This window comes from Dermochelys coriacea, chromosome 27 (assembly GCF_009764565.3).
Source record: "Dermochelys coriacea isolate rDerCor1 chromosome 27, rDerCor1.pri.v4, whole genome shotgun sequence".
Lineage (NCBI taxonomy): Eukaryota > Metazoa > Chordata > Testudines > Dermochelyidae > Dermochelys > Dermochelys coriacea.
Window position 1 is genome coordinate 15170561 of NC_050094.1, and position 12126 is coordinate 15182686.

Below are 12126 nucleotides of genomic sequence, written 5' to 3' on the forward strand. Positions count from 1 at the left end.
GGTCTCGCATGCGCGTTGCCAGGCCGAAACTCGGGGGCGGTTCCCCGGAAGTGCACCTCGCGCATGCTCAGTGCCGCTGGACGCGGGCGGGAGGGCGCGCGGGAGGGCGGCGGCGGGTGCGGCGAGGAGCCGGGCCGGGGCGCAGCGGCCGAGATGCCGCGAGAGATCATCACCCTGCAGCTGGGCCAGTGCGGCAACCAGAGTGAGGCCGGAGGCGGGGCGTCCACGGGGGGCGGGGCTTCTAGTGGGGAAACTGAGGCACGGGGCGGGGCCGGCTCCTCCCTCCCTCCCCTTCCCCTGTCACACAGCCAGGCCGCGGAACCCAGGCGTCCTGGCCCGGCTGGGGTGGGGGGCGGCAGGGCGGGTCTCTCCCCTCCAGTGTGGCTGAGCCCCGGCTGGTCCCTCTTGCAGTCGGGTTCGAGTTCTGGAAGCAGCTGTGTGCGGAGCACGGCATCAGCCCCGAGGGCATCGTCGAGGAGTTCGCCACCGAGGGCACCGACCGCAAAGACGTCTTCTTCTACCAGGTACGGCGGGCGACAGCTCCGCACCTTCCCGCAGCCGGAGCCCGTGGCTCAGATCCTTTCCCTAGGGCTGCCCCTGAACAAACCGAAGGCATCCTTCCTCCACGGGGACGAAGCCCTGGAGGTCTGGCACTGCCAGCCTCCGCGCTGGCATAATGCTGGTATCGCCAAAAGCCTGCCAGAGCCAAGGTGGGACCTGAGTCAAGAGTTCCTGGTTCGCATTTCCTCTCTGTTCTCTGTGGCTGGAGCCCAGACTGGCTTGTGGGGTCAGCAGTTGTTATTTCAATTCAAAAAGTCCATCCCTAAGTCTGGACCCTTCTGTGTTGATGGATCCTATCTTCTCTGTTGAGAACAAACCCCCTCTCTAGCTACTCCTCTTACTGAGGACACACGGGGGAGTTTCTGGCCACCCCCTCTCTCTGTCTAGCCAGCAACCCAAATTCAGGTTGTGAAAGGGGCTGGCAAGCTCAATCCAGCCCCTAGTTCATCTCCTTCAATGGCATCTCTGCCAGGATCTACTCTTAACAGCGTGTTGTCATGGCTTGGAGTCTGATGTGCCGTGGTGGGTGCAGAATGCTGGGGACTCAAGAAGCAGTTCATATTTGTTACGTGACAGGTTTCAGAGTAGCAGCCGTGTTAGTCTGTATTCACAAAAAGAAAAGGAGTACTTGTGGCACCTTAGAGACTAACAAATTTATTAGAGCATAAGCTTTCGTGAGCTACAGCTCACTTCATCGGATGCATTTGGTTTTTTTTTTCCACCAAATGCATCCGATGAAGTGAGCTGTAGCTCACGAAAGCTTATGCTCTAATAAATTTGTTAGTCTCTAAGGTGCCACAAGTACTCCTTTTCTTTTTGCATATTTGTTACGTAATTACTCCGATTGTGAGCCGTTTGGGTCAGGGCCCATCTCTTTGCTCTGTGAGGTATGACGCCCAGCGTGCTCCTACAAAACAGGCAATACATAATAATTTCTTTATCTCGTCCATTGTGGCAGGATCCAACAGAGGTGTGTTGTACTTCTCTCTGACCAGTGGGTGGCACCCTCTGTCACGCAGTCTGGAATTGTGCCCCTGGCGTGTTCCTAGGCCCTCTTGTCCTTCCCTGTTACAGGCAGATGATGAACATTACATCCCCCGAGCTGTGCTGCTGGACCTCGAGCCTCGAGTGATCCATTCCATTCTGAACTCCCCCTACGCCAACCTGTACAACCCGGAAAACATCTACCTGTCCGAGCATGGCGGCGGGGCTGGCAACAACTGGGCCAGCGGCTTCTCTCAGGTAACAGGGCTGGAGCTGGCATGTGCAACCGTAGTTCCGATCCCTGGGCTTGAGATTTTGTCAGGGACGCCTTGCCTCCCAGCAGGCCCTGGTGTGTGATTGCTGGAGTAAGCGTCGTCCCTTTCGGCAGGGACTCGCTGGTGACAGCTCGCCATCCGCAGGATCTGCTGGTATGGCTGGAAGCCTTGTCTCCCAGCTGACGTGGCTTTGCATTGTGCCAGGGAAGCGGCTCCCTCTGGGGAAAGTAAATGGACCGAAGCTTGCTGTGGTTTTATCTTGCAGGGTGAAAAAATCCACGAAGATATCTTTGACATCATAGACAGAGAGGCTGATGGGAGCGACAGCTTGGAGGTAAAGAAATGAAGAGGCCTCACATTGGCTTCCCTTGCCCATTGTTTGCTACACTAAGGTCTTTGCTGTGTTGTTTGCATGGAGTTGAAGTCTCTAGGGAAGCCTGGCAGGTGTGACGGTCTCTGGGGGTGAGGGTGCTAGGCAACAGGCACGTGGAAAGGGTTAATCCTAGACAGGAGGCCTTTCCCAGCTCACCCAGCTCCTCTCGACCTTCCCCTCGACCCCAGACCCTCCTGAGGCAAGCAGGAGTCGCCCCTACTGTGTGCCCCACTGAGCGTTTTCCGAATCCAGTTAAAAAGAACTCCAGCGTTGGACTCTTCCCAGGGGAGATGGTCGGCACTTACCAGAGCTCGCCACTAGGAAGGGTTTGTGATATTTGGCCTCCATTTACCTTCTTGTCATTTCATCCTAATCCCCCTGCTTGTCTCCCCTAGTATCAGCCTCAACAATTCCTCTCTCTGCTTCCAAAAGGAGAACATGCTAGCCCCGTCCCTGTGCTGTCTGCACCTCTTGGCAACCGTCTTTCCAGGTTGGCCTCCGATGACTCTCCTGCTCCAGTTAGGAGAAGCTCTGCTGAATTGGCATCACTTGCTCTGTCTGCGCCTTGCAGTCTGAAGGGTGTTCAGTGAGGTGCCACGGGGGGGGCAGCATGCAGATGGTTTCAAGAGGGCTTAGGCCAGTTGCGGGTGTGGAAGCCCATGGCAGCTGGTTTCAAAGGGATTCAGCAAGTTAGACACGAGGTGCAGGCCTGACTCTTTGAAACTTCTGTTGCTCCCAGTGACAATTGAGATTCCTGAGGAAGGAGGGAATCTCGGTCTTGGAGCGGGTTTACTCTGGGCGTCAGATCTCACCAGGGCTGCCGTCAGCTTCACCTTTACCCCTGAACAGACAGAGCCCCCCGCTGTTTACATCTGGCTGTTGCATGGCAACAGGGGAAGGGAAAAGGCGATTGGGAAATAACAGTTGGCAAGAGGACGAAGGGGCAGGTGGGGGAGGGGCTTGGGCACAGGGGCAGGTGGGGACGCCGCTGAGCTCGTTTTGTTTAACTGAATAGGCCCAGGGGGGCGGTAGCCCCTTCCAGCATCTGCCTGTCTCCTGGGAAGCAATAAACTCTGGCTCTGGGGGGGCTGGGCAAGGTTCCTGAGCAGCAAGTGCTGTTCTCGGTGGGTACAGAGAAGTGAGCTCCTGCAGTTGCGACCGAAGTGCAGCTCTCTGTGCCTCATGGGACGATGCTCGGGGTGTTTGGTGACTGCCTGATCGCACCAGCGGTTCTTGGCACAGATCCAGAGGGAGGCAGTCACCATCTGCCCTGGCCTAGGCTCTGGCATTAGCCAGTGGCTTGGCTAGCCCCGTTCTGCCTGGGCAGGTAAGCCCCCCTAAGCTGCCTTCCCTTTGGTTCCAGGGCTTTGTGCTGTGCCACTCCATTGCTGGTGGAACAGGCTCGGGGCTGGGCTCCTATCTGCTGGAGCGACTTAATGACAGGTGAGTCCCCTGCTGGGGGAGGCTGGCCCTGCCTGGGCGTCCTGCCAAAGCAGGAAGCTGCAGAGCGCTGATTCGAGCCGGGGTCCCCGCCCCCACCCAAACACTGTCTTGTGCAATCCCTGGCAGGGTGCCCAGGGGAAGGGCCGGCTCCTGCTGTGTCCAGGGGAGGCTCTGGAATTGGACCCTGCTCTGCAGCCTCCCAGTCTCCTCTCAAGCTGCTCTGATCAGATGGCTGCCTTCTGAAGCTCTGCCCGCGCTGGGCAAGGCAGGAGGCTGCAGCCAAGATCCCTGCGCAGCCGCCCCTGCCTGCCCCAGCATGCAGCCTCCAGAAAAGGCTTGTGAGCAGCTGTTTAATCAGCCAGTGGATGGCTCAGCCTCGCCCGTAGCTTTGTCTGGCAGCTTCCTCCTGTGCTGTAAGATGCAGCATTGCTGGGACAAATTCCTCTCCTCCCTGGGAGCAGACTTTGGCATGCCGCGCGGTGACTCACTGCCGCCCTGCATGCTGGAGACTGCCGGGGAGCTCGTGGGAGGGGAGCACTTAGGCGGTGGCTGTGGGACGTTAACCAGTTAGGTGTCCGGGCGCTCTTCTCACTCAGGTATCCCAAAAAGCTGGTGCAGACCTACTCGGTCTTCCCCAACCAGGATGAGATGAGCGATGTCGTGGTCCAGCCATACAACTCCCTGCTGACGCTCAAGAGGCTGACTCAGAACGCTGACTGTGTGGTAAGAGTCCTGCTGCAAGCCGGAGCGGGGCCCGTGGAGCGAGCCCCAACTCCCCATCACTCAGTACGGGGGCCCTGGAAGCCGTAACCTGCACAGACCAACGTAAGGCAATAGGTCACTCTCTGCATTTCCATGACACGGCAGCCCTGAAATGCAGCCGCCACTGAGACAAGAGCCAGCAGCCCACGGAGCACTGAATGGCCCCTGCGCTCTAGCAGAGCGGAGGGACCTGGTGAGCCGCAGCAGACTGCCCAGAACTCCACTTCTCGCCCTAGAAAGGCTGGTGGCTGAGTCAGGCCTGCAGGGCCTGAGGGGCTACACTCCTTGTGACAGCGAGGGGGAATGTTGGCTGGGGAGGTGGGGGGTCAGCTTTCCCCCCATACACACACAGCACAGCTGCTTCTCTGCTCTCCCTGCTACTCCAGGCCTTGGGCTCGCAGGAGCAGGGGTCGCTTGGCAGGGGGCTCTGGTGTACACACATGGGTGAGGATGGGGCTCCCGCAGCATAATTTGTAACCTGCCCCAGGGTTTGAACCCAAGGATCCAGCAGCAGGCCCCACCATAGGCCTTTGGGCACCTACTAACCAGGACACCTGCTCTCAGGTTCCTAGTCTCTAGCACTGGGAGAAACAGGCACAGCTGCACTGGCAGGGCAGCCCCTGTTAGATGGCACCTTCTCTCCCTCCCCTCCTTTTTTTTTAAACTGCTTTAAGCTTGCTTGGGCCTAGAGACGTGGTGGGCCTGGGGGCCAGCGTGTGGGGCCGGTTCTGTTTTGGGAGGGCTGCGGGAGGAGGAGAGCTTTCTATTGACAGTGTCAGTTACGCCCCAGGATAGCTGGCCCCAGGAATGAGTCAGCTCATGCTTTCGTGTGTCTGCTGGCCCAGTTGTGCTGTGGTATCCAGGCTCACTGAGCTGAGGCTGTATGGATCTCAGTGCTCTTGCCCGGGGAGGTGGCCTCAGACAGTTGCTTGGCCTGCTCTGGGCCGTCTGCAGTCTCCAAGACCTGCTCTGATGAGGCTGGCTTTCTTTTTTAGGTGGTTCTGGACAACACAGCCCTGAATCGGATCGCCACAGACCGGCTGCACATCCAGAACCCGTCCTTCTCCCAGATCAACCAGCTGGTGAGGACCCCCACTGGGAAGCGCTCGCTCTGGCGATTTAAACATGTGTCTAGGCCAGGGCTCCTCTCAGTGCTTGCTGATGAGTAGCTCCATTGGGGGGCTCGGGGTGAGGAGCTGGGACGTTTCCCTTGCTGCACTTGTGCTTTTATTCCCTAGAGAAGGGGAGTCACAGCTGAGCTCTGGCTCCAGGGAATCCATCCAGAGCCTGCACCCTGACTGTCTCTCCCCTCTCTGCACCAGGTCTCCACCATCATGTCTGCCAGCACCACCACACTCAGGTATCCCGGCTACATGAACAACGACCTGATTGGGCTGATTGCCTCGCTCATCCCCACCCCCCGACTCCACTTCCTGATGACGGGGTACACACCGCTCACCACAGACCAGTCGGTATGTGCTGCAGTTCCCCAGGCACACAGGCAGCCCTGTGGCCTCCCTACACTGGCTCCTGGCCAACTCCCACACCTCAGCCAAGCTTCTCTGTTGTGGCCCTGAGGCTCCCTGCAGCTTAGCTGCTGTCTGCCTCTCAGCTCGCATGCACTACCACGCACCCCCGCCCTCCTCGCTTAGCCCCGGGCATGGCAGGACCCCTGCCCCCGCCCTGCCTGGCACCACCCTGAGCTGCTGTGAATGCCTCGGAGAGGGAATGTCCCTCTCCCAGGCATGGTAAGGCTGGGGGCTCCAAGTTGTCCTTACGCTCTGCCAGCAGCCCCCTCCGTCCCAGGGAGTGCAGTGCGGTTATTCCCAGGCAACAGGTGCTCAGATCCAGCCTGCTGCGGCAGGATGCCATGGTGGGAGTACTGGATACCAGCCCCAGAGATCCCCCCACGGCGAGCGCAGGCATCAGCCCCCTCTGCAGGGGCTCATGGTCTTTACATTGGGGCTAGGTGAGCAGCACGCTTGTGCTGTCTGGTCACGGTTCCCAGCCGGAGCCAGGACTCCACTGGGCCGAAGCAAAGGGAGGCTGGCCCAGTGTTCTGGGTCTGCAGGAGACGCTGCTGGGCTTTGCATCACCGTTCTGCTGCACTAACCCTGCCCTTTCTCCTCCCGTCAACCTGCGTTCCCCAGGACGTTGCTCAGAGACGCAAATCTGAAAGGCTGCTGGCTCTGAAATGGGTACTCAGTGTGCTCTGTCCTCTCCTGTGCCGGGGGGGGGGACTCTGCGGTAGTTAATAGGTGTCTGACTTAACCTCCCCACTTCCAGCCTGGGGCCACCTCTCTGCAAGTCCCTGGAAGCCTGGCCAGCGGAGCATGTCGTGCCCAGCCTGGGGTGGAGGGGATGGGCCTGGGATGAGAAGGGGGGTTTACTTTCCCAGAGTGCTCAGCAGCTGCAGCAGCTGTAGGGCTGGCTCCTCTCCCCCTGCCAGCCACCACAGGGGCCAGCCTTTCCTAATGCCCAGGTGTAGTGGCATTTAATAACAGCCCAGCCAGCGCTCCCCACAGTCACCCAGAGCAGCCACACTGCGGCTCTGCCCCGGACTCAGGCCAGCAAGTGGGCCCTGGCTCAGCGCTCTTCCAGCCTAGGGCCTGGCGTGCAGCTTCCTTTCACACACTGCAGCAGATGATTAACCCTTCAGTCGCTGCCTCGTAGGGCATGTTCCCAGCCGCAGAGAGCTGCAGCCAGGCTAGGTGCATTATGGGAATTTAGGGAGTGCTACGGCCAAGCCTGCTGTGCACAGGGGTTAATTGGGCACCCTCTGGAGAAGGGTGGGAGTGGGGGAGGGTTGGCTGGCAGCATTCCCAGCACGCGAGCCCCCCACCCTGCTCCATCCCTCTGTGCTCAAGGGGGACAGCACAGGCCTGAGTGACGCGCCCTGGGGGCCAGCTGAGCGGGGCCTTGGCTCCGCGGGAGAGCCTGGCTGCTCTGCTCCCCCATGAAGCGCGAGCCCAGGCACTGCTCGGAAGCCCTGCCAGTGCTGTCTGGGACACAACTGAGCCTCCCCGCTTCCCAGGGCTTTTCTGGCTCTCTGAGCTCAAATTATCTCAACTCCACCAGTGCTGGGGCAGGGGGAGGGGAGACAGGGCTGGCTCCCTAGCACCCCCTGGGAAGGGCTTCGCTACAAGCCCCCAGGCTTGGCCTCCGCTGTCCTGTGACCTCCTGCATGCAGCTCTGTGCCCGTGCATGTGACTGGCCCATCCCACAGGGCATGTGTCTCTCTTTGCTGGCTGGCCAGGGGTTGGCCTCTGCTCACTAACTTCAGCCGAGGGCAGCAGAGCTCCGACTCCATGCCCGTGCGGTGTGCGTGGCTCCGCCCCCCTCCTGGGGACAGGGCGCAGGGGCAATCTCCCCCTGAGTGCCCCGTGCTGGCGTTTGCAGGTGGCCAGCGTGCGGAAAACCACAGTCCTGGACGTTATGAGAAGGTTGTTGCAGCCGAAGAACGTCATGGTCTCCACTGGGCGGGACAGACAGACCAACCACTGCTACATCGCCATTCTGAACATCATCCAGGGCGAGGTGGACCCGACACAGGTGAGCAAACTGCAACCCGGCCCCAAGCTGGGGCTGGCTGAGTCGTGCGTTCCTGGGCATCGTGCAGGCAGATGCTGCTAGGGCTGGGCGTGGGAGCAGGAGCAGGCCAGGCGTTGCAGTGGGGAGTGGGCTCGGACCCCCAGCCACCTCAGCCAGGCTTGCAGGGTCCATGCAGGAAACAACTGCTGGCAGAGCCAGCCAAAGGGCTAACGTTGCAGGTCTGGCAGGGGCCTAGCTGCCAGGCAGCCGCCCTGGGAAAGGCCACCTGTCGTCGTTTGCCAGTCACAGGAGGCACTTGCTGATACCCTGCCCCACGAACAGCACTGGGACTGTGCTCCTTGGTGCGCTGGGTCCTGTCCGTTGGTCTGCACCGAGCACCTGGCTGAGCAGCTAGACAGCGCTGGGGAGTTCAGCAGCTGTTCGCTGAGGGACCAGCCCCCTGGCCCTTCTGCTGCTGTGAATCTTGCCAGGGCAGGCACCTGGGGAGAGCCCTTGCTATGGCACCACTGCCAGCTCTTGCTTATGTCTCCCTAGGTTCACAAGAGCCTGCAGAGGATCCGGGAGAGGAAACTGGCCAACTTCATCCCCTGGGGCCCTGCCAGCATCCAGGTGGCACTGTCCAGGAAGTCCCCGTACCTGCCGTCTGCACACCGTGTCAGCGGCCTGATGATGGCAAACCACACCAACATCTCCTCGGTGAGTACGGGCAAGGCCGCCGGGCTCGGCCCCTCGCTCTCCCACCCGCCTGCCCTGAGGGAGGGGCACATCCTGCACTCTCTGCTACTGAGTGCCCTTCACCGGGAGGCTGCTCGGGCAGGGGCTTTCACCTTTGGTTGCTCTCATGTACCCTTTGATGTGGCTGCTGCGCATCTCCTGGGGATCTGCAGGAGAGCGGAAGGTGGTGGGCTGCCTCCCGCCCCAGCCAGGCCAGAGAAGGCAATGACTGAAAGTGGGGGATGGAGCCGGTTGATTGCCCTGCAGCGTTTCCTTCAGTAGAAAGTCATTCTGGGCGCAGCTCCCAGCCCCTCCCCCAGCCTCCGACCCCTGAAACTTGGCCTGCTGAGTCCATTGGCAGGAACAGACGCTGTCCGCTGGGCTTGTCCATTAACCCAGTAGTGGATTCCCTTTGTCCTGCCTGCGGGGCCATGCTGCCATTGGAGGGACAGCCTCCTTGTGTGAGTAAAGCCGGGTTCTACTTCCTGCCTCTGCTACTGCCTCCAGGACCTTGGCAGAGTCACCTAGCCCGTTGGAAAGCCCTCTGCTGAAAGCAGCTCGGGGAGAGCAGGGTGTTCCCCAGATCACAGCCTGGCTGCGAAGGAGCCCCAAAAGCAGAGGTTTTCTGAGAGCCCTTTGCATGGGCTTGCTCTGCATCACGCCCAGGTGGTGAGCTGGGGTGGCCACAGGGACACCCCCTCACTCCCTCTCCCTAGGGTAGCCATGGCCAGAGGGACGCCCCAGCCCCCAGGGACCATCCAGCAGTTTCCCCTGGTGTGTGGGGTGAGGGACGGGACGCGCCCCCATATTGACGGCGACTTGGGGCCGTCACAGCTGTTCGAGCGGACGTGCCGGCAGTACGACAAGCTGCGTAAGAGGGAGGCCTTCCTGGAGCAGTTCCGCAAGGAAGATATCTTCAAGGACAACTTTGACGAGCTGGACAACTCCCGTGAGATCGTGCAGCAGCTGATTGACGAGTACCATGCGGCCACGCGCCCCGACTACATCTCCTGGGGCACGCAGGAGCAGTGAGCACCCACAGGCTCTGCTGGGGAGCGTGCAGGGGGTAGGCCCCTTTCCGTGTAACTTCAGGGGTCACGAGCCACCCCTGTACATGTCCTCATGGCTTCTGCTCACCCCCTGGGCCGGGAGAGAGTGGGATGCACTGGCACAGCAGCACTGTATCCTTGGGAGTCACCCCATTGTGAGGCAGAGTCTGTAGGCCCCCTCTCCCAGCAGGACCCCAGCACTGGTGGCTTCCATAGTACAGAGGCCTTTCCCCTGCCAGGGTTTGGGGGCAGCAGCTTGCCGCAAGCGGGGATGTTGTGTGGGAGCAGGAATCCTTGCCCCAAGTGCTCCCCTTCGCGGGGAGGGCAAAAGCCACATGCACCAGCCTGGAACGGTCCGGGGCTAAGACCTCATTCAAGGGGGGAGTATGTAGGATCTGGCTGAGCTAAGCTGGGCCCTCAGCTACCCTCAGTCCTGGGCCTGGTTCTTTCTGTGCCTGGGCAGCGGTGCAGAGAGCAGCGGGCACCGCCGGGGGCTGGGGCCGGAGGCTGTATCTATTTTTGTAGCTTATTTTGCTTCAATAAAGGCTGTTGCTGCACTGAGCCCTTCCTGCACTGCTGGGACACGGCCAAGCCGGGACCGAGGGCACCGAGCAGGTGACAACTGCCCCATCCCCCAGCAGTGCTGCCTGGGCCCGCAATGCTGGGGCAACGGCTGCGGGGGCCCTGCAGAGCCAGCTGCCCCCTACCTGCCTGCCTAGGGGAGACCAGCCCTGGGCTTTTCCCCTAGCAGCAACCAGAGGCCCTAAAGCACCCTGGGAGTGGGGAGCCCAGCCCTGCTTCACTCCTTGGAGCTCACCGAGCTGGAGTGTGGGTAGGGCTCAGGGTTGCGTGTAACCCAGTCCTGAGGCTGGCATGGGGCCAGAGCTGGCTGGGTGTGGTGAAGGGCTGCCTGGGCATCCCAGCACCTGCTCATTGCTGAGGATGGGCTGGGCTCCAGCAGCTCCAGGGGAGAAGGCCTGGGGCTCCCTACAGGTAGCGCACAAGGCTTCTCAGGGGCCTGCTTCTGGCAGAGTCCAAGGCCAGAAGGGACCAATGTGACCACCTGATTGGACCCCTCCCGGGACCTGCCCCAGCTGGAGCCGAGCTTTCCAAACCATTCAGCCGTGATGTAAAGAGTGAATCCCCCCCACCCCTCGGTCTGGGGTCCAGGGGTTAGTTACTCATGTAAAAAGGCTCCCCTGCATTCCAGCTGTGGCCCAGTGTCAGCCCAGGGAGGTACTTACAGACTGTGATCGGCTTCCCCCCCGAACCTGCGCTGAATAGACCGAGCTCCTGGAGTCTGGCCCTCGGGCAGGTTTCTAATCATTTCTCATTCTCGTGGCTCTTCTCTGCCCTAGCTCCAGTTTAATCAACAGCTGTCTTGAATTATGGCCCCAGACCTGGGCGGGAAGGTCCCAGCCTGGTTGCTCCCAGCCTCTGCAATCTGCAGAGGGTTAATGTGCTTGGGTTGGCAGCAGTCTAGTGCCTGGCACCAGAAAGCCAAGGGCAGGTGAAGGCCCCACACGTCCCCCCCTGCACTTTCCTGGTGGTGGAGCAGCCCAGCAGTAAGGGGAGGGGGGTAGGCACGGGGGCAGGAGGAGCCAGCTCAGAGCGGTCAGGGGCACGGGGTCCACAGGCACTGGACCTTCCCTGCTGCTTGGGGGGCTGCTAGGATGAACACAGCAGAGCCACAAATGCTATGGCTCAGACAGCCAGCATTCCCCTCCCCCAGAGCAGGGGCAGGCTGAGTGCACCCTCCTATTTGGGGCTCATTCTGCCACCCCTTCTCCCCAGAGCCCCTACTGGGGGCTTGACTCCACCCTCCTTGCCCAGGGACCTGACTCTTAGCTCATCCTGGAGTAGGACTTTGCCTGGGCCCCTTGACACTAGCCCCCTCCCTGCCAGGAAAAGGAAGAGAGTACCAGGGCACCCCAGCTGGGGCTGGATTTAGCTGCAGTTAAAGGGGGGGCTTGGTTCACTCTACAGCCCCCCCTCCCCCATGGGAGTGAGCAGCTGAGCCAGGCTGGGGGGCACTGGCTCCAGCCCAGGTGAGAATTAGCCTTTTCCTCTGGGCCAGCAGCACAGAGACGGGAGCTAAAAATACTCCCCTGCCGTGTGCCCAGCCCGGCTCCCACGCCCTGCTGGGCACAGGCGGAAGCTGGGGGCTGCCCCCTCCCCCAGCTCCCTGGGCAGGCGCCTGGTGAAGCTGGGACTGAGGCTGGGGGGAGGTGGCTGCAGCGTTGATTAAATGCCAAAGGTCAGAGCAAAGCGAGGCCAGGTGCCGGCAGCCCTGGTGCTCTGCCTCCATGCCAAGGCTCTTTGGCTGGGGGGGGAGGGACCAGCCAGTCTGCCATTGCCAGTGACATGGCCATTGGCCCTTGTGTTAACCCAGGCTCTGCCAGCCCGGGCCCTT

At 60.9% G+C, this 12126-nt stretch overlaps 1 protein-coding gene across 1 annotated transcript; it reads left to right on the forward strand.

Moving 5' to 3' along the window:
• Positions 1 to 41: 41 nt before the first annotated feature.
• Positions 42 to 10274, forward strand: TUBG1 (tubulin gamma 1). The gene is made up of 11 exons (XM_038385898.2): positions 42 to 202; positions 412 to 524; positions 1636 to 1803; positions 2086 to 2154; positions 3557 to 3636; positions 4233 to 4359; positions 5394 to 5480; positions 5721 to 5870; positions 7798 to 7950; positions 8485 to 8646; positions 9499 to 10274. The coding sequence occupies exons 1-11, from the start codon at positions 64 to 66 to the stop codon at positions 9694 to 9696; spliced, it is 1446 nt and encodes a 481-aa protein (XP_038241826.1). The 5' UTR covers positions 42 to 63; the 3' UTR covers positions 9697 to 10274.
• Positions 10275 to 12126: the final 1852 nt, after the last annotated feature.